General features: G+C 39.7%; 1 protein-coding gene across 4 annotated transcripts in view; it reads left to right on the top strand.

Moving 5' to 3' along the window:
* The window catches only part of GSK3B (glycogen synthase kinase 3 beta), a 167,498-nt gene that overhangs the window by 48,396 nt on the left and 96,339 nt on the right, over window positions 1-22,763 (top strand). For all 4 annotated transcript variants that reach the window (XM_058661949.1, XM_004577874.4, XM_004577875.2 and 1 more), the window contains exon 2: window positions 12,756-12,949. In XM_058661949.1, coding sequence (XP_058517932.1) covers window positions 12,756-12,949 — 194 coding nt within the window. The remainder of the gene's footprint in view (window positions 1-12,755; window positions 12,950-22,763) is intronic.

Here is a 22,763-nt window from a genome sequence, read left to right as displayed (position 1 = left end):
TGAAAGCTGTTTGGGACTGGAATATGATCAGTGTGCTACTTTGGATTGTCGTCATGTTGACAGTAATCACTAAAAATACTTAAATAACATTATATACATTTAAACTATCTTTCCTTCTTTCTTTATTGGGAAGTCAGATTTAGAGAGGAGGAGAGACAGAGAAGAATATCTTCCATCCAGTGGTTCACTCCTTAAGTGGATGCAACAGCCTAAACGATCCCAAGTCAGGAGCCAGGAGCATCTCTCGGGTCTCCCACACAGGTTCAGGGTCTCAAGGTTTTGGGCCGTCCTCAACTGCTTTCCCAGGCCTCAAGCAGGGAGCCGGATGGAGCAGCCAGGATAGGAACCTGTGATCCTGGCACATGCAAGGCAAGGACCTCACCCACTAGACTACTGTGCTGGGCCCAGCTATTTTTCTTTAGTAAATTCAGTTATTAAGCAAATATGCTTCGTGAATTTTTGAAGATATTGCACTGTAGTAAATAGGTTCTTAAAATATTGTGTTTTTTTTCATATTCCTCTTCGATTTGATTAGAAATATCTTTCTTCCCTGTCTTTCTAATTCCCATTGTTTCATATTTAGAATACCCCTTGCCTCCATAAGAAATAAAGCAGGAAGCATTTCTTCTAGTTCTGCCAAAGCAGCAGTTATTTTCAAGTAGCAGATTATTACTTTCTATTCTGACCAATTTGTTTGCTATCAGTTCACTGATTGATTTTCCTCAGGGGAATTCAGTCGATTTATTTTGGATGGTTTGTCTCAGGTAGCCTTACATCTAAGGCAAAATGAAGCAGTTTATTTTCGAAGATATTTTTGCAGTTTATACTAAAAAGTGTAAGGACTCTTATTGAAGATGTGTGGTTACATTGGACTGAGTTATTTTTGTGGATTTCTTTTGGAACGTAAATGGTATGTGACTCCCACTTTTATAGGCACTGAAGGTGGGCATAGTCCTCAATGTTACTAACTGACCTTCAACAATTTTCTCTTTTTTTGGGGGGAGGGGTGTTTTCTAAGCTTCTGTTCATTGTTCTGCTTTGGTGTTGGTTCTGTCTTCCATAAGGCTATTGTTTGCATGAAAACGTTCTTCATTTCAGTTAATAGATTTTAAGCTAATACAGTGTTTTAAGTTTAGACTTAAACATTAGAATAGTTTATTCTGCATTTTTGTGTTTGCTTATTATTTAAAATGGGTTAAAGTAAATTTCAGTTTTAACAGAAACATTAATTCGCTGAAAGTAAGTTCAAAACAAGTATGGCAATTTCAAAGTAAAAATTTGGATAGTTAATGACACTTGAATCGGAATCTTGTAAAATACTTGGAAGTTCCCAATTTTGCTGACTGCAAAATTAATTTTAGGGCCCAAACGCCTGTGTGTTATGTTTAGGGCATAGTCCTTAGCAAAGTAATGCTTAAGTGTTTAGAGTAAATGGGCAGATTTGGCTATTGAGCATAATGTTGTATTGAATTGGAATTACCTTGCACAGATTATTATTATTATTAATGTTTATTTTTGATAATGATTACATGACTGACAGAGGATGGAAAGGATTGAGGGTTAGGGAAAAGTGGGTGAAATCATTGTTTCCAACATCTCAATTTCATCTTGTCTCTTGGGGGAAGGGGAAAGCCACACCCAGCCTCCCAAATCCCTCAGTAGTCAGGGATAGGGAACCACCACATAATTAATATCAGGTCCCAATGTCCAGAGTGTTCTGACCAAGTGGTTTGGATAGTTCTGAAATGCTGTCGATTTCACCAATCCAGGAGTGAGGCAACCCTCCCAGTGTTCATTGACTGATATAGTCGACCTCAAGTCTCCATTCACCCAGACTTTTGCTGTGCTTGTTTGTTGGGGCAGTTGTCCAATTTACTCTATTCTCCTTTCTCTGCTGCAGTACCAAATGAGTTGCCGTATTCTCCATGTGCATCAGGGTCTATGTGCACTGCTCTGCCTTTTTAGCTTGCAGGCAGGTCCAAGGACAACCCAAGCCCCACAGGATCCTCCACCGCCAGGGCTCGTGAACCTGGCACCCACTGAGTAGGCAGACCCTTGGACCCAGGCCAGGTTGCACAGATTATTAAATCCTTCAACATCTTATGTTCTCCCAGTTTAAAATTAATTGTTCCTGAGTATGTTACAAGATTATCATGAATTATACAGTATATTATGTTTTTTTCAATAGTGTGGCTTATTAATATCATATAAATCCTTTAAATTAAGAAATAGTTCAGCTCTTGCTTTTTCTTAGATCTGAATTTTAAGAACTGGCTTCCTTAAGAAAAACATGAAATTAGGTAGCTTTGTTAAACGAACAAAGCTTTTTCAATTTTTAGACTTAAAATTAGAATGTCAGTGCCAGACACCTCCTAAATATTTAAGCATCCTTAAAGTGGTCCGTTGATTTCTGGGTGTTCACTCAGCACTTTAGAAATGGTACATCTCAGGTGGCTATATTTGTTCATCTCGTAGTGGGTTGATCTAGAGAATGACTTCAGAAAATATGACCGGGCCCGGCGGCGTGGCCTAACGGCTAAAGTCCTCATCTTGAACGCCCCGGGATCCCATATGGGTGCCAGTTCTAATCCCGGCAGCTCCACTTCCCATCCAGCTCCCTGCTTGTGGCCTGGGAGAGCAGTCAAGGATGGCCCAAAGCTTTGGGACCCAGCAGCCATGTGTGGGAGACCTGGAAGAGGTTCCTGGTTCCTGGCATCGGATCCCGTTGCAGCTCACTTGGGGAGTGAAACATCGGATGGAAGACTTTCCTCTCTGTCTCTCCTCCTCTCTGTATATCCAGCTCTCCAATAATAATAAATCTTTAAAAAACAAAAAAAAAAAAAAAAGAGAGAAAAAGAAAGTATGACCATAAAGTGTTGCTTATAGGTACAGCTCTACCCTGTGTTTGAGATATTGAGAAGCAAGCTATGTATAACGTTTTTGGATATGCTTAAACAAGGCTGTTGTAAAATATCTATTCTTTATTTTTGCTTAAGATTTATTAAATTTATTTGGAAGCAGTGTTAGAGATCTCATCCGTTAGGTCACTCCCCAAAATGGCACAAAGATCAGGGCTGGACTAGACCAAAGCCAGCATCAAGGAGCTTCTTCCGATTCTGACACATGGGTACAGAGAATCAAGGATTTGGGCCTTTTTTTTTTTTCCACATTTTCCCAGGCACTTTAGCAAGGAGATGAATTGGAAATGGAACAACCAGGAAATGAATGAGCACACATAGGCAATGTTGGTGTTATAAGAGATGGCTTTACCCACTATACCATTACACCAGCTCATAAGATATGCATTCTGTATTTAACAGCCTTCACTAGAAAGTGATTGTGCTTTGTCGCAATGATTTCAGACTGATGTCTATTTCTAGTTTTTAAAGAAATTTGGATATAGTCCATAGGGACTATACTAATTTACATTCCCACCAATGGTGTATTAGAGTTCCCTTTACTCTATACCTTTGCCTGCATTTGTTGTTTTCTTTGTGCTTTTTCTTTTTATGTTTTAATTTTTTTTTTTCTTAATAGCCTTTCTGGCTGGGTGAGGTCATTGTGGTTTTGACTTCTATTTCCTTGATAGCTTTTGATACTGAGTTTTTTCTTCCTTCTTGATCTGGTCAGGTCATTTGCCATATCTGAGCTGGATTGATTGTTCAGTTTGTGAGTGTTCTTTTTAAGGTTTATTTGTTTTATTGGAAGAACAGATTTACAAAGAGAAGAAGAGACAGAGCGTAAGATCTTCCACTGCTGGTTCACTCCCCAAGTAGCTGCAGTGGCCAGAGCTGAGCCAATCCAAAGCCAGGAGCCAGGAGCTTCTCTGGGTCTCACACATGGGTGCAGAGTTCCATTGTTTTTGGTACCTTCTTCTACTGTTTCTCAGGCCACAACCAGGGTGCTGGATGGGAAGCGGAGCTTCTGGGACACAAACTGGTCCCCAAATGGGATCCCGGCACTTGCAAGGCAAGAATTTAGCAATTGAGCCATTGAGCAGGGCCCCTGGTTTTTGAGGTCTGATGTGTTCAGGATACTAGTAAGTGTTTTCCTGTTTTTCCTCTTAACACATTAATAGTTTCAAGTCTTTGATCTGTCATAAGTTGATTTTTGTGTATGGTGAGAAGTCCTACTCTGCCATGTTTATTACAACACTGTTGACATTATTCAGGATATGGAATCAACCAGAGTACCCATTATTAGAGAAACTAATAAGTAAAATATAGTACATATACACTAGAATATTCAACCATTAGAAATAATGAAATAACTGTCTTCGGCAAAATGGATGGAACTGGAGGATGTTAGATGGGTGACATAAGCTAGATATGGAAGACAAATGCTGCCTGTTCTGCCTCATGTTGAAGCTAAAAAAAATTGAACACAAATTTCTAATTATAATGAGAGAATCATAGTGAATTCCACTTGTAATAGAGAATCCTAGGAGTGCTAGGACCAAAGAGAAGTCCTGGAGTTGAGATATTTCCTACTGCTCTGCTGTTGCACCAGGGGCAATGGCATATTCTGAAAATCAAATTTTATTAAAATAACTGAGAGCGCTGGGTGAAGTGTTTATCATTTTCTTTGAGATATTTGTTACGATTTCTGTTGTTTTATTTTTTTAAAGATTTACTTATTTCAAAGAGTTACACAGAGAGAGGAAGAGAGAGTCAAAAAGAGATTTTTTGTCTGCTGGTTCACTCCCCCAAAAGGCCGCAATAAACCTGAGATTAGTCCAGCCTGAAGCCAGGAGACTTGTAGCCTCTTTGAGAGCTCTCACATGGATGCAGGCATCCAAGCACTTGGCCCATTCTCCGCTGCTTTCTCTGGCATACCAGCAAGAAACTGTATTGGAAATGGATCAACCAGGTCTTGATCCAAACAGAGTTTATATTGGATGCTGGTGCTACAGGTAGCAGCTCCACCCACTACCCGTCAGCACAGGGCTTCCATTTCTGGTTTTGTAGGAGGATTTTGGTCTCTTTGAAAGCAGTGCTGTTGTCTTATTATGATCCAGAAATAACCCAATGTCTGGTGGCAAATTTTAAATTATTTGAATGCCACATAATCAGTTATTTTAATGCTTTATTTTTCACGTGATTTTTGCTTTGTGCTAAGTTTCCAAAACCCAGCACTAACAAAGTATCTTTAGAAATAGATCTTGCTAGTAAGACATGATTAGTCAAAATCTAAACATCATTCATTATTATTGTTGCCCCAAAAATGGTTAAAAAGATTTATTTATTTATTTTTTTATTGGAAAGTCAAATATACAGAAAGGAGGAGACACAGAGAGGAAAATCCTCTGTCCATTGATTCACTCACCAAGCGGCCACAATGGCCAGCGCCAAGCTGATCTGAAGCCAGGAGTCAGGAGCCTCCTCTGGGTCTCTCACATGAGTGCAGGGTCCCAAGGCTTTGGACCATCATCTGCTGCTTTCCCAGGCCACAAGCAGGGAGCTGGATGGGAAGCAGGGCCGTCAGGACACGAACCACTGCCCATACAGAATCATGGCGCGTGCAAGGCGTGGACTTTAGTCATTAGGCTACTGTGCCGGGCCCCTCTGGATGTCATTTTTAGAATATTATTACCAGAAATAGTATCTTTTTTGTGGGGGAGGAACATGAAGGGGCATGGGAAAAATTAAGTTTGACTTTCAGTGTTGGTGGAAAGGTAGTAAAGTACAATAGGGACAGCATAAGGCATGTGGCAAGTTCTGCTGCTTAAAGCTTTATGATAAATAATATTTCTTAGTCTTTGTGTGGTAGATATAATGATATATCTACATTTGTTTTAGGTATTAAGGTAGATGAAGCAATCAATTGGAAAGCTCTTACAATGCAGTTTTTTACAGTTGTTACCTCATTGTAAATTTGCTAATTACAGTGCTGAAAAACCTACAGATTTTGTCTGGGTATACTAACTAACTTCCCTGTGGCAATACTAAGTTCACACCAGTTCATCTCCAGTATTAATTGTCCTGCTGCTCAGCAGTTGAAGCTATAGCACTCTGAAGAGCTTGATGGTTTCAGAATAAAAATGCCAGGGTGTAGGAGTTGTATAGAAAGCATGAGAGCATTGCAACAGACATACCTAAACATTGTCATTTTAGTAGATACCATGTTTGGTTTATAAGAATTCTAGACAACCTCTTTCTTTCAAGAAAGTAAATCCTTTTAATTCTTGCTAAGATAGTAAGTGTTCTCAGCAACTCATGTGCAACGGAATGAAAGAAATGGCTCTTGTTCATATCAAACCTCAGTTTAAAGTTCAAGAGACCTCAAAAATCTTTCAGTTATGGAGTCCATAAACAGTGTTATAAGTTTCTATTCTACTTTGAATATTTTGGAATAATTTCATTTCCCATTTGTGAATCCTGATTGTTGGATAGGTGTTCCCAGTTTAGTAGAGGTAATGAAGAGTTCTTTAGTCCCTGGATTAAAGAAATTTTTAAAGAAACAAATCTCAGGAAGGAGGTTGGGAAAATCTTCCCAAATGTTTACATTGCTTATGTTATACAAACTTGTGAGTAATTTCCTTTACCGAAATACCATCATGGTACAAAAAAAAAACCCGTAATTTGTTGTTGTAACTCAGTTTTTTTAAAAATTTATTTGTTTATTATTTTTCCCAGGGCCGAATTTTTAATTCAGATTGTGGATTATACCAGTCATAAATGTATTCATTTGTTTTAATTTACATAATGATGGTGTGTTTTGTGAATTTGATGTTTGAGATTTTGTAGGCAATTTGTTCATTGGAATTAATTCATAGTTCCTGAAACCCTATTGGTAGTATAGTTTTAACTTCAAATGTAGAGTAAAGAGTCAGACAGCGTCTGAAGTCACTCCTTGTTATCTTCTTTGGGGTAGTTGCATTTCAAGTATGTATTTAGATTAAACTAGATATTTAGTAAATATGTCTGAGATTTATTTTAGTAGGAGGTAAGACTTGAAACAAGTAATTCAAAACTTTGAGAATTGCTATATATGTGTTGGCTTTTACTAAGTTTTCATTTAAAGCATGGGTAACACTGTTTAAAAACAAATCAACACTTTTATTTCAAGCAGCATCATCTTAGTGTTAATATAATCATGTCTGGGTGTTTTTGCCTTGAAATTTAAGGTATCCATGTTCAAGATAGTTGGTCATTATGATAGCCTGTAAATTACCAGTGCAGGGGTGCGGAAATTTTTCTGCCACAAGCCATCTGTATATTTAAAACATCATTTGTGGGTCATACAAAATTATCCACTAAAAAATTAGCTTGCTATAGATTTATTGATTTTAACTTCCTGTGATTGCGTTGGCAAGGTCAGACCAAGGGATTTCACAGGTCTCATATGGACTGTAGGCAAAATATTCCCCACCCCTGTCGGGATCCCACATTGCTCTGTATCTGTCATGAAGATTGTTGTATAAGAAGGAGGTAAATCTCAACAACATTGCTTCTTGAGTAATTTATTTTGTAAAAAAAAAATTATTTGGATGATGTTTACCTAGTTGATTATTACAGTGTAAAGGGTTGATGATTAGGGTAAAGAGGATGAAACCATTCTTTCCAAATTTTCTTTTTCTTCCTGATTCTGGGAGAATGGTGGGGGGGAGATAGGAGAGACGCCACACGCAGCCTCCCAACCACCTCAGTAGCTGGGGGTTGGAAACGACCACCTGATGTTATCCCAGGGTCCCCGATATGGCACATGCTCTGAGGGTTCTGCTCAAGTGGTTTTCATACTTCTGAAGTGCTATCGATCTCACCCATCCAAGGATGAAGAAATCCTTCCAAGGTCAGTTGACAAACGTAGTCCACTTTAGAACCTCCATTCACTCAGATATTTGCTGTCAACACTTGACTGGGGTAGTTGATCAATTTGTTCTTCCCTCCTTCCTCTGCTATGATACCAGATGCCCTCTGCAGGTTCCGGTGGACTGCCATATCCTCCATGTGCACCTGGGTATGTTGTCCACTGCTCTAAGCCACTGAGGAGGCCCAGTTCTTACACATGAGCTTTATGGTCAGACCACAGATCCTGTGATTCTCCCTATGGTTGGAGTTCTGAGTCCAGCATTTTGGTTAGGAAGACCCCCAAAGAAATTTCATGTGAAGTGATTGCAGAGCTGACTCTTGTGTATGCTTGTCAGTATGGGCTCCAGCTCTGTCCTTCACCCACATCAGCCTATGCACACATTGCAATCGCTGGGTCAGTTCTGTCTCCAAACAAGTCTCTTACGTAAACCAATGGATGCTGCAGCCCAGCTCAACCCTGCCTACCACATGCTTGGCTCACCAAGAGCTGCAGCCTCTTTGGAGCAACCTCCAATAACCTCCACTAGCCTGGTCCCATGCCTTGTACCTGTGCTTACCACTATGTGCAGCAGACTGGTCCAGTCTATCCCACATCCGATTTAGCTCTCATACACTTCAGTGGGCATTGAAGTCTAGTTCAACCTAACTGACCCCACTATCCAGCCTACACTCTAGTTGGCAGGTGCCACCACCTGTCTAGCTAGGCCCACCCCTAGCCCTCATTCTCATGCTCACCAGTTGGAGTTGTAGCCTATTGGAGAGGTACCCAGTTTCCCTACTAGGCCTACTTCCTGACCTGGATCTTGCACTCTCCAGATGGTTCTTGCACTCTAGCTTGACAGGATTTCCCCCTTGTTCCAGCACTTGCCAGCTGATACTTCAGCAAAGCCCAGTCAAGCTGTTTTTACTCTCGCTCATGAATGTACCAGTGGGTACAATCAGTTAGCCCAGCCTGACTCTCCCCCAACCCAGTTCATGTTGCATCTCTGCATGGCCTGGTCTTCTCAGTTCTCACATTTGCCAGTAGGAGCAGTGGTGCAGTAGGGGAGCCCTCAACAGCCTCCCTACTGGGCCCATCTCTCCCCACCCCGTCTCACTTGTGCAGTGGGTGCAGGTGGGTGCCTATGGCCCACTTCGCCTCAGCATTTGCCAGCGAGTGCTACAGCCTTACCTGGCCTAGTCTGCCCACAGTTCCAGCTCATGCTGATGGGTGCTACAGCCTAGCCCACTCCAGTCAGCCTCTAGTCCTAGCCCTAATGTGAACTGGCTGGTATTGCGGCCTGACCCGGCTTGTCGTGCACCCGTACTGGTTGTCACATCTGTCAGTGAGTGTTATGAACTGGTCCGTACTGGTCTGCCTCCAGTCCTGACCCACACGTATTCCAGTGGGTATTGTAACCTGGTCTGGTCTGGGCTGCTTCCTGTTCTTGGGATAACTTGTAGGGTCTGCGTCCTCACAGAGGAGTTCCCCAAGCTCCTATGTCAGGTCTCCTCCCAGTGGCAGATCTCACACACACCAGTGGGTGTTTGGCCCGGATTGACTTAGTCTACCTCCTATCTTGGCAGGAACTGTGGCCTTACCCAACAGGCCCACACCCATTCTGGTCCTAGCTGTTGGGTGCTACACCCAACCACACCTGGTCTACGCTCAGACACAATTCTTGCATGGTTCAGTGGGTACCAAGACCTAGCCCAGTCCATCATAAACCCACCCTGGCTCCCACAAGCAGTGGGAGCCTAGCCTAATCTAGCACACCCCAGACCCAGTCATACCCATGCCCAGGAACACTGCAGTCATGCCTAGCAAGATTGCCACCCCATTCTGGCTTTTGTACTCAGGAATAGGAATCACAACCCAGCTGGGGGTCCTCTCCTTAGCTCCCCAACCAGGCCTGTTTCCAGTCATAGATCTTGCATGTGCCGCTGGTTACTCTGACCCAAATTGGCGTAACCCACCCGTTTTAGCCTTTTTCATCAAATGCTGCAGCCTGATCTGTCCTGGCTCACTCCCAGTCCGAACTCTTGCTGGTGAATGCTACAGCCTGTCCCTGCCCGGTCTGCCCTCATCCCTGGCTTTCATGCAAATGGTATGTGTTATAGCCTAGCCTGGCTCCTGCACATGCCAATGAGCTGTTTCCCAGTCCAGAATCAACCCACACACCCTTGCTGACAGGTGGAACTACCTTACCTGGCCTCACAAACATCCAGGCCTGGATCAGGCATGCTCACCAGTGGGAACTGTGGCCCACTAAGGGAGCTTCCCAAGTTCCCCCACCAGCCTACTCCCAGACCCCACATCTCACATGTGCCAATGGGTGCTGGGCCATAACCTGGCATGGTCTGCCTCCTCCATCCCAGGCTTTGTATTAACTGGTGGATGTTGTGGCACAGCCTGCCCAATACCCTATTTTTGGGTGTGCCTCGTAGTTGCTGCTGCCTGGACCAGCTTGGCCTATTCCCAATTCCAGTACCCATGAGTGTCAGGGAGTTCCACAGTCTTGCCTAGCTTAGCCCGTCACTACCCTCAGCTCTTAAGCAAAACAACAGAAATTGCTGTTCCATAGAAGTAAGCCCACATTTGCCCCACAGAATCTGACCCTGGACCTGATTCTCGCACATACTATTTAGTGTCATGGCCTAGCATAACATGACCATCCCCTGTTCTCTGACTCTCACTGGTGGGTACTGTGATCTGATCCTTCCAGGTATGCCCCAGCCCTAACTTTAGTGTGCTCTGTGAGTGGTGGGCAGCTCTGATCCCAGTTGAGGTCTCTCTCGTGGGTAGATTCATCGCTCTGACCCATAAAAATCCTGTAACTTCCCTCCTCCAAATTGCTCTTAGACCCCTTGCATACTTGCAGGACCAGTGGTCTTGTTGATGGGAGTCCTTAAGAAGTCATTCCTCACCCGAAACTCCCTGACGGGTCTTCCTTCACCCACATACCCTTGCCTTTTCTCTGATCAATCCACAGTTCCGGGAGCACGTGGATTCCCCAGTCTGGTCCACCAGCAGACCACTCCAGCATGCTAACCCATAGCGTCCTTCTTCCCACCCCCAACCCCTGCCCTGCCCAGGATCAAGCAGGTAGGGAAATCCTCAGTCCCTGCGTGCCCACACTGGTGTCATCCCCATCCTCCAGTCTCCCTGAAAGCCCACACCTCCAGGCTGCAGGGAGCCAGGCCCTGGTGGTGACCCTAGAAGCAGCCATTAGCTTATTTGGCAGTTTAAAGTTTAGTAGTGAAAAATGCTCAGTATTATATTTCTTTTATTGCTTGTATGAATTAAGTTAGAATTTAAAAAAATTTTTTTAATACAGTGGAAGTGATAGCAGATGAAATATATACGTTTCAGTCAGTGAGCCTAAGGCCTTTTTAAAAAAATTATTACTGAAGATTGGTTTTAGATTTGTTAAGGAAGAGAGAGAAACTGAGGCACAATTGCTACCATTTGCAACCAAATGATCCCAACTCCAGACCATTTTGTTCAGTGAAATAATTCAATCCCCAAAGGACAAATAGCATATTTTCTCTCTGATAAGGCAACCTTCATTCAAAATAAAAGATCAATAACCTTTCCAATACGGTTTTTGCTACATCCTTAGGTTTTGATATTTTTGTTTTTCGTTTCTTCAAAATAGTTTTTTTCTCTTACTAAATTCTTCACTGACTCATAGGTCATAAATAGCATCATTCTTCAGGAAGGGTTTTTTTTTATTTTTCGTTTCTTCAGCACATTAGTCACTCAGTAGCGTGTTTTTTAACTTCATGTTATAAATTTTCTACTTTTCTTCCTGTTACTCATTTAAGGTGATGTATAATAACTATGTAATTGCGATTATCATATGCAGATGTGAAGCTACAATGCAGCATGCATTTCTACTTCCAAATCGAAGTGCACTCCTAATGAAACTTAAATATATTTTGGCGATAGGATGCTGGACTCTCTGCCATTGTCTTTACTTACAATGTCAGGATACATTTAGATAGCAGAGTAATAGACTTGTGGCTGTTTATGAAGGACTGTGCATTGTAAAAATATGGGGGAAATCAATGGGTGATGGGATAAGATTTGGGGAAGGGGTAAGGGAAATCTCAGAACCTATGGAATTGTAGCATAAGATAATTCAAAAAATAAAAAAATAAATAAATCCAGAGGGGTGCATGATTTGATGAAAGCATGTGCATAAATACCTCTATTAAGATATAGTAAAAATTGTGTATTTTTGAGAAAATAGATGATTGTGCTATTTGGATTCTATATGTATTCTAAAATCACTGGAAGAATGAAATAATGCTTTTAAAATTCAGGGATGGAGTGGCGCAATGCCATCTAGAATAATTTAAGAATTCAGAGAACATGCTGGTTGTGGACCAAGGCTAGTCAAGTATAAGGTATTTCTTGAACCTGAAGAGTGCTATTAGTAGTGAGGGCTATGAGCCATTAAGTTTCTTGTGAATGTGCCTTAATTAAAAATGGATTGGTTGTTTTGTTTCAATTTTTTTTATCTTTTAACCCTAATTTAACATTCTTTTCTTCTGTCGTCTATGAGTTACTACTTTCTTAAAAATATGGTCTGAAAACAGTTGGCATATTTATGTTTTCAATGGCAAATATTTTATTTTCAAATAAAATAAGACTTTGGGTAACGATCTAGGACATTTAGAGATGGACAGATAAGATCAAACTAATGTATCTACCATTTGTTGTTTAACGTAGGAAAAATTTAATGTACTTCCTGTTATGTATATACATAAAACTACATATAACACTAGATTGAATAAATGGTGGCTTAAAAATTACTTGTAATTATAATTTTATATCACTAAGTAAGGTGACTTTAAAAATATATAGTGAAGAATATGGTGGTCTTTGTATTCTTGTGCATTTTCCTCAGTTAACTTTATGCAGTTCTAATTTTGTTTTTATTCCTTTCCTTGGTTTAGGAGACAAGGATGGCAGCAAGGTAACTACAGTGGTTGCAACTCCTGGGCAGGGTCCCGACAGGCCGCAAGAAGTCAGTTATACAGACACTAAAGTGATTGGAAATGGGTCATTTGGTGTAGTATACCAAGCAAAACTTTGTGACTCAGGAGAACTGGTTGCCATAAAGAAAGTATTACAGGACAAGAGATTTAAGGTAAGACAAATTGAGCTTTCAACTGTTCATGACTACTTTAAAATATACCAGGATACATTTAAAAGCCCATAGAAAAAAGGAATGAAAGGTAAGTTTATTTTGATACAAAAACTACTTGAATTCCATGCATAGCTTTTTTTGTAATATGCATTTTCATGAACTTTTTGAAGATCATTCTTATGCATGAATTTTAGAATATCTTACACTTAAATAAGTTTATCTTTTAGTTCTGTTTTCTTAGACTTTTAAAATTAATTTCATATGTAAATCATTATTTTTACTGTAGTGACTTTTCATTATTTCTAGTCATGTGCTTTGTAGAGAGAAAATTTACTGAAGGTTGCAGTCATACTTTGTAACCACTGCTATGAGTGATATGTACATTTAAAATCCCATGAAAAGCAAGTTAAAATTTTTAATTTATACTTTTAAAATTTGACTTCCCCCATCATGTGTTCCTGGGTATGGGGAACCAGAGAAATACTACTTGTGATATTTAAGCATTTGATACCGCTGACTGTGTTTTGCTTCTTGAAAAATTTCCCTTAAGTACAAGATGTAGCATTGACATTTACACTTTTTCTTTGCGGTTGTTCCTTGTTTCTTTTCCTTCTGCCTTAGCAACCAACAGTTCACAAAGTTCAATTTTTGTCATTTAGTTTCATTTATTACTCTGTGGGGAATCCTTTCTGTAGACACTTAAATGTTATCTCTGTGTTGTGTTAATAGTGGAACCAACAAATGTAGTTTTTGTAAATTAAAACTGTCTTTAACAACTTGTGTAACCTTGCTCTTAGCTCTATTTCTCCCATCCATCTCTGCAACATTTTTTGCGAGTGAACTATGTGCTTCAAACTGAGTTACACATTGAAGTGTATAAAAACAAAAGGCACTGTGAAAATAGTACTAAGTCTTGTGTTTGCCTATTTTGACATGCCTAGAACAACATAGCTTCTCTGCCTTTTGTCTAAGATCAAATGGAATGCCTAAAACATTCGAAATAAGGATTGATTTGCTCTTTATGTCTGAAGTTTTAAGTTCTCACCTCTCATAAGTACTAATCTTGTGTTATTAAATGCCTCCTGGATACTTTTAAAATAGTTTTATTTATTTTCATTTATCTGAAAGGTAGAGCAAAAGATGCCAGCAGGGCAGTAAGGGCAGAGATAGAAATTTGCTAAATCACAGCCAGAAGCTGGAAGCTTATTCTGGGTTTCCTGTTGGATGATATGAATCTACCTTCTTGAGCGATCATCTGTTGTCCCACATTGTGCATGTTATCAGAAGTGAAGCTGGTGGGTCAGCACTGTCATGTAGTAGGCTAAGCCTCTGTCTGGGGCAATAGCATCCCATACGGGCACTAGTTCATGTCCCAGCTGCTCTGCTTCCCATCCAGCTCTGTGCTTATGGTTTGTTCCCAAGTGTCGTACACGGAAGAAGCTCCTGGCTCTGGATTGGTTCAGCTCTAGCCATTGTAACCATTTGGAGAATGAACCAGAAGATGGAGGACCTCTTTCTGTATCTCTCCCCCTCTCTGTATATAACTCTGCCTTTCTAATAAAAATAAAGTCTTTTTTTTGTTTTAAGTGAAGACTGGGACTGAGATTTAGTTACTTTGACATGGGCGTCAGGTATCCAAATGACCTCTTATCCACTATGTTAAAATGCTTGTCCTTTTCTAACTGGTTCTTAAAATTTGAATGTTGCACTGTTATCTTAAAAAAAATCTTTTTTAAGATCTGTTTTTATTAGTTTGAAAGACAGAGTTAAAGAGAGGGAGGGAGGGAGAAAGAGAGAGAGAAAGTGATGATCTGTTTGTTGGTTCTTTCTCCAGATGGTTGGAGTGGCCAGGGCTGGGCCAGGATCCAGGAACTTCATCTGGGTCTCTAATGTGGTGCAGGGGTCCAAGCATTTAGTCATCTTCTGCTGTTTTCCTAGGTGCATTAGCAGAGATATGGATCAGAAATGAAGCATCCAGAACTCAAACTGGCACCCAAATTGGAAGCCATTAAAAAAGATAGCTGCTTAACACGTTGTGTCATAATGCTGGCCCATGGCCTCTTTTCTAACCCATACTCAATAACTTTAAATCCCAAAAGAACTCCTTTTGGTTTTGAAACCTTTCAATTTATTTTTTCCTTATAATAGTTTTATCAATATGTCATTTGGTTTAGTCCATTTTCTTATCTCCAGATCAAATCATTATCAAATTTTGGGGTGACACACTACTCCCTACCCCTGGTAGATGTGTTCCTTCTTTCTTTTGTCATCACTGCTATCAGTCCAGCCTCTATATTGATTTTCTTCCTTCAGACCCTTCTTATGTGAACAGTAGTTCTGCTTGGTCATGTTATTTCTCCTTCTACGGTTCTTCGTAGTCTAGGAAATCATTATCTAGCTAGTTTGGTTATTCACTCAGCAGTTTCTGTATTCTAGCTGTTTCTGCAGATACTCAGCATTCTGAACCTTCTATTTCCTGTTCTTGAAATATGTTGGTCTTTATGACCTCTCAGCTTTTATTCATCTTCCTAACCAATTCTCTTAATTCTTGTGTATATGTGAAGACAGGTCAAATTCTTTCCCTGAAATTTCACAGATGATTTCAGCTGGCTCTGTGGATCTTTTATTATAAATTCCTTTAGCTCTTATTGTTTAGTGTCTAGACACTAGGAAATTCTATTTTTTCTCATGAGAAATTTTCAAATTTTGTTTCTTTCCTGGATACTAATACATTTATTTTCCTAAACCATTAGTTAATAATTATAATAAACACAACAAATCCTTACTTAAAAGAAAGCTAGGTAAGAAGAGTTTGTAAATTATCTTTTTTTTTTAAGACTTATTTATTTTATTATAGTCAGATATACAGAGAGGAAGATCTTCCGTCTGATGATTCACTTCCTAAGTGAGCCGCAACGGCCGGTACGCGCCGATCCGAAGCTGGGAACCAGGAACCTCTTCCAGGTCTCCCACACGGGTGCAGGGTCCCAATGCATTCGGCCGTCCTCGACTGCTTTCCCAGGCCACAAGCAGGGAGCTGGATGGGAAGTGGAGCTGCCAGGATTAGAACTGGCACCCATATGGGATCCCGGGGCGTTGAAGGCGAGGACTTTAGCCGCTAAGCCACGCTGCTGGGCCCAGTTTGTAAATTATCTTGTCCAAGATCACATAGTTAGCAGGTAGATGAATGGTCAAGGATTTGAATCCAAACCATCTGACTCTGGAGTGGCTTTCTTTGTTCTGTTTTTATCATTTTATCACTGTATCAAGTTCTCTACCTTTTGCTCTTTCACACATATGCATTTAAGCATCTGTCTATGTAACAGGATTAGATCCTTAACAGAATCAACCTCACAATACATACACAGTCTCTTTCCAATACATAGCTGCTCCTTCACTATCCATATGGACATTCAGAAGAGATAGGGGTTTTCATGTCTTCTGTTAATGATTATATTTTGTCTTAGTGGGTGTTCCTTAATTTGAGTCATTATGTTATTGAAAGCTACTGAGTTTTTTTTTTTCCTACCAAATAGTATATGTAAGTTGTGCAAGACACAAGCCACATGTTGAATATAATTATTGGAAAGATATCGTCTGTGAAAAAGGGTGCCATTACATACCTCTATGGTGGGTATTAGCAGGAAGCTGGAATGGAAAGCAGAGCTGAAACTTGAACCATGCACCGTAATATGGGATACAACCTTACCTGTCATTCCAAATACTTTCCCCAAATCCTCTCAAATATATGATTTTTGCTTTTTAAAATTGTATTATGTTTAACATGTTTATTATTTAATTAAAAGGCAAAGTTACAGAGAGAGATGAAGAGTAAGAGAAATCTTTCATCCACTGGTTCACTCTCCAAATGGCCACATGGTCAGCTGTGCCAATCCAGAACTAGGAGCCAGGAGTTTCTTCCAGGTCTCCTACGTGGGTGAAGGTTCCTAAGGACTTGAACCATCCTCCACTGCTTTCCCAGGCCACAGCAGGGAGCTAGAAAGGAAGTGGAGCAGCCAGGATATAAACAGGCGCCTACATGGGGTCTCGGGGTTGCAAGGCAAGTGTTTAGCCACTGAGCTATGCTAGGCCCAGTTTTTGCTTTTTATTAACTCCTACTTGCCCTTAACATTTTATCTTTGTGAGTGTATTGTGTGTTTTTATATCTTATTTTCCATGTCAAGCTTGCTTTATGACTTTAATAACTTTTTGAAGGGACTACTTGTCTTATTTTTTGGTTCTGTGTTTTAATTCAACATGTTCTTTGTCATTATTCCTTTTTAAAGAAGATTCTGAACATTCTAAAGCCACTTTTGTTACTATATAATTTGAAAATGAGTATTTAAGTGATGGAAAACTGCTCATGTTGGGTGTCATAGGATAGAAAACAGGAATAACTGATTTTCCTCGCTGAGAAGTGATACATTACAAAGTATAACAAATACCCTGGCCAGAAATGTAACAGTGAGAGTTAGGAAAATAAGTTAAGTGTTGTTGGGTATGCTAATCAGCATTTATGGCTAGATAAATGAATTATTTAGATGCCCTTAATTTAATTGATACAGATTTGTCTTGCAATGATGAAAAGTAATGATATTGTCATATTTTGTGATTTTAAAATTAGTTTCCTTATACACCAATTTGATTATTGTTACTTCTTGAGATAATTTTAGATTTAAAATAGCCAAGAAGTACAAATAATTATATGAATCCATTTATTTATATTTCCAAAATACTAACATTTAACCATACTTTATTTATTTCTGTACACATTTTATTCCATGAAATGTTTTAATGCCAATTTTAAGTTTGATGTCTCAGTATTCCTAAGTTATTTAGAGTATTTCTCAAATTCAAGGACCTTTGCTTATGTTATTACAGAACTGTGCTAAAAATCTATTGTCTGCAACACAAACCTTATTGAATTTAATCAGTTGCCCCAAAAATACCCATATCAACAAAACGATATCATGGATCATTGTTTAGTTGTGTTTTATAATCTTCTGCATTAGGAACACTTCAGTTATTGTGAAATTCACATTTTGGTTCCGTATAGGCCAATTATTAGGGTTTGTCTGTTTGTTTATGCTGAGATTCAGAATATTTTTGGCAAGAATATCATAGAAATAACGTTTTGTTCTTCTTAATGCGTCTATCAGGAGGCCCATGATGTCTCTAACTGATGATGTTGACTTCCATCACTTAAGGTAGTGTCTATCAGGTTTCTTTACTATAGAGTTAATGATTTTTCCTTTTGTAATTGATATATATTCTATCGAGGGTTACTTTACACTGTAAATAACACCTGTTTTTCATCAAACGTTGCCAGTTAGTTTTTAGCTTGCATTAGTCTTTCTTGAGTCAGTTGTAATTATTGGCTTCCAAATGATGATTTTCAAATTTTATTCCTTCTTTATTACTTGATGTTCTGTTCTTAAGGATTATAAGAAGGAAGACAGTTCCCCTTTTTGTCTTCTTATTTAGTTGATTATGTGTGATGGAATCATTGGATCATTATTTTATTAAATTACTTAACAATTTTTAGCCTTTTTAATAAGATTTATTTGAAAGTCAGAGTTAGAGAGATCATCTGCCCACTGGCTCATGCCCCAATGGCTTTTTCTGTTTGTTTCATTCTGTTAGAAGTTATTCTTACTTCCAACTTCAGAACACCATCACAGAGTTCATAATAATGTTTCCTCTTCATATTTGTAACTTTTTTTTAAAGATTTTTCTTTTATTATGTTTTTGACAATCTTTACATAGTTAATTACGGTAAAAAGGTTCAAGGGCAATAGGAAAGTGGGTAAGACTATTATTTCCACATTGTGCCTTCATGTATCTGAGGTAAAGGGGGATATTAAGGGAGAAGCCCCACCCATTTTCCCACCCACCCCAAGTCCCGGATGTGTGGCATGCTCTGAGATACTTGCTCAAGTGGTTTTGATAGTTCATCAGTTATGAATCGCTGCCAGTCTCGCCACTCCGAGCATGATGAGGTCGTTGAAGAGTCCACTGATTGACATAGTGCATCATAGAGTCTCCATTTGCTCAGTATTTCGCTGCCAACATATAGCTGAGGTGGTTGATTGACTTGTTCTGTCTTCTGTCTTTTCTTGGTTAGGGTTCTGAGTCCGGCATTTCGATTGGGGAGATCTCCAAAGAAACTTTGAGGTATTCCCAGACCAGATTTTTGTGTGTTCTAGCAAACACAGGGCCCGGCACAGTCCATCACCCTGATCAGCTGGTGGTTGCAGTTGCTGGGTTGGTTCTGTTTTCAGTCCCGACTTCCACTGGAACCAATGGGTGTTGCAGTCCAGCCTGGTTCTGCCCAGCTCATACTTGGACCTCACATCAACGAGTGGGAGCTGCAGCCTAGTCGGAGCGACCCACAATAACCCCCACCAGGCCTGCCCCCTACCCTGGTTTGCCAGTATGTGTAGCAGACTAGTCCAGTCTGTCCCCCATCCCATTTGGCTCTTGTGCTTGTCAATGGGTATTAAAGCTTAGTTCCATCTAACCAGCTCAACCATCCAGCCCTCATGGATGTTGTTGAGTGCCTCTCTGTCTAGGCACCCCAGCCCCTGTCCTGGTTTTCATGCCCTACCGCAGAAGTAGTAACCCAAGAGGGAAGAGCCCACTATTTCCCTCCCAGGTCTCTCTCAATCCTGGTTTATGCACTCTTCGGGTGGTTCTGTGGTTTGACTTGACAGAATTAGTCCCCAGTGCCAGCTTCTGCCAGCTGATGCTGCGGCCAAGCCCAAACAACCCTCACCCACTCTAATGTATGCTTGCACCAGTAGGAATAATCAGCCCAGCCTGGCTTTTCCCTGGTCTAGTCCACACGAGGCGCCATAGATGTTGTAGCCCAGTTAGTCTGGTCTGCCCCCATCCCAGCCCATGCTATCCAGTGGGAGTAGCTGAAATAACTTTTTTTAAAAATGTAAAACCTGGTTTCCATTATCTTCATTATGTTTATTTACTTCCTCAACCTTAGATTTACAAAGTAGTTTCAGAATGATTAATTCTCATCCCTAGGGCAAAATTTAATCTACTAACAGTTTAGTATTTCCTTATACTGTTTTTTTTCTTTGACCCAAAAGGTAGTTGGACCATATAAACTAGTAAGAAAGTATTTTGATCAATTTTTGTTTCACCCTTTTCCCCCATCCAATTTTATTTCCCAAATTATTACGGTGGCAGATTTCATTCACGTCACAGTAACAAGCTTAAAATTCTGGTATTTACAGATAACATAACATAGCTAGTAGATGATAAAGGGAAAAAAAAGGAATCCTGGTATTGCTCAGGAGTATAGACATGGGCTATAAACAGCAGTTAATTCCTGGTATATTAATCTCACTTCTAGAGATTACTTTTTTTTGAGCTTTGTGTATTAGTTGTTACAGGTGGGCGAGAGCATATATTTATCTTTTAGGGACTAGCTTAGTAAGCATAATGGTTTTCGACTGGGTTCATTTTGTTGCAAAAAATAAAATTATTTTTTATGGCTGAGTAGTATTTTATAATGTAAACACACATTTTCTTTATCTAGTCATGTATTGGCATCTGGGTTGATTCCGTATCTCAGTTATTGTGAATTGCATTGCTATAAATGTGGGGTTACAGGTAACCTTCTCATATGCAGATTTCATTTGATTTGGATATATTCCCCGGAGTGGAATGGCTGAGTTGTATTTCTGGAATACTCCATAAATCCTAGATATTAGTCCTCTGTTGTTTCTGGAATTCTCTCTAAATCCTGGGTATCAGTCCTTTGTTGAACAGTTTGTGAATATTTTCTCTCATTCTATTTCTTGTGTCTTTCTGACAGTTTTCTTTGCAGTAGAGAAGTTTCTTAGCTTCATATATTCCCAATTATTTATTTTTGCATCAGTTGCCTATAGTTCTGAGGTCTTTTCCAAGAAAGCTTTGTCTACACCTATGTCTGGAGGAGTGTTCCTTATGTTTTCCTTTAGCAATTTGGTGGTATCAGATCCTAGATTCAGATCCTTAATCTATTTAGAGTTGATTTTTTTTTATAAGGTGTGAGATCTTGTTTCTTACTTCTGAAACAGTCTGTAGATTTCTTTTCAGTAATACGGGTTTTTAAATGATATTAATTCTACCAATCCACAAACATACAGGATTTTCCCATATTTTTATGTCTTCTGTTTCTTTCTATAATGTTTTGTAGCATTCATCATAGGGGTCACTCATTGTGCTTGGTTAAGCTTTTAAGGTTGCCCCTCCATCCCCCAGGGGATTGTTATTGTGAATGAGACTTATGTTCCAGCTTCTTCCTTACCCATGCAATTGTGTATACAAAAGCCATTGATTTTTGTGTGTTGATTTTATGTCCTGCAACCTTGCCAAATTCTTACACGTTCCAATAGCCTATTGGTAGAGTCTTTCGGGTTCCCCTATAAATAAAATCATGTCCTTTGTTAATGGGGATAGTTTGACTTCTTCCTTCCCAATTTGTATACCTGTGATTTTTTTTTTTTCTTTTGTAATAATTCTGGCTAAAACTTCCAGTCCTGTAGTCACTAGCAGTGGAAAGGGTAGACATCTTTGTTTCTGGATCATGGTGGAAATGCCTCCAACTTGCCCCATTCAGTATGATGTTGACATTAGGTTTCTACATATTGCCTTGATTTTTATTGAGGAGTGATCCGTCTGTACCCAATTTGCTTAAGGTTTTTAGTATGAAATGATGTTTTATTTTCTTAGATGCTTTTCTGCAACTGTGGAGATAGTCATGTGATTTTTTTCCCCTTTAGTTTATTAATATGGTGTATCACATTTACTGGTTTTTGTGTGTGGATACATTCTTGCATACCAGGGATAAGTCTTACCAGGTTCAGGTGAGTGACCTTTCTGTGTGTTGTTGGAGTTGTTTGGCTAAGTGTTACATTGAGGCTTTTGCATTTATATTCACCAAAGATATTGTTCTTCAGTTTCTTTTTTGGTTGTATCTTTTTCTGGTTTTGGAATTAAGGTGATGTTGGCCTCACAGGAGTTTATACAGTTGTCTCTTTTTCTGTTGTTCTGAACAGATTGGGGAAAATTGGAGTTAGTTGGAGTTTGTTTGGTAGAATTTAGCAGTGAAGCTGATTGTAGTCCTGGACTTTACTTTGTTGGGAAAGTCTTTATTACTGATCAGTCTCTACCCTGGCTATGGGTCTATAAGTGCTCAATGTCTTCATAATTCAGATTCAATAGATTGTCTGCTTTCAGAACTCTGTCCATTTTTACTAGCTTTTCCAATTTATTGCCATGTAGTTATTTGCACTAATTCCTGATGACTTGTTATTTATTTATCTTGTCTTTAATAATATTTTCTTTTTGAATTTATTGACTTGGGTGTTTGCCCTCAATTTTTGCTTACTAGGGCCAAGGGTGTATCAATTCTGTTCAGCTTATTTTTAAAAACATATGTATTAATTTTGCTCCAGTTTTGTTTATTCACTCTTAATTCTTTCTGCTAAGGTGCTCACGGAAACTGAGAAATGGGCTCAGATCACTGACATCCCGGGGTGCTCTGTGAATCCCATTTTTTTTTAAATTGGAAAGATAGATTTAGAGAAAGAAGGAGAGACGAGAGGAGGCTTCTCCATCTGCTGGTTCTCTCTCCAAATGGCCGCATTTGTCTGAACTGAGCTCATCTGAAGCCAGGAGTTTCTTTCTTCCAGGCGTCTGAGGGTGCAGGGACCCAAAGCCTGGACAATCCTAAACTATATTCCTAGTCCATAGCAGGGAGCTGCATGGGAATTGGAGTAGTCAGGACACGAACCGGTGCCCACAAGGGATC

This window comes from Ochotona princeps, chromosome 3 (genome assembly GCF_030435755.1).
Source record: "Ochotona princeps isolate mOchPri1 chromosome 3, mOchPri1.hap1, whole genome shotgun sequence".
In the NCBI taxonomy this organism is placed as follows: Eukaryota; Metazoa; Chordata; class Mammalia; order Lagomorpha; family Ochotonidae; genus Ochotona; species Ochotona princeps.
This window is presented reverse-complemented; position numbering and strand designations above follow the sequence as displayed.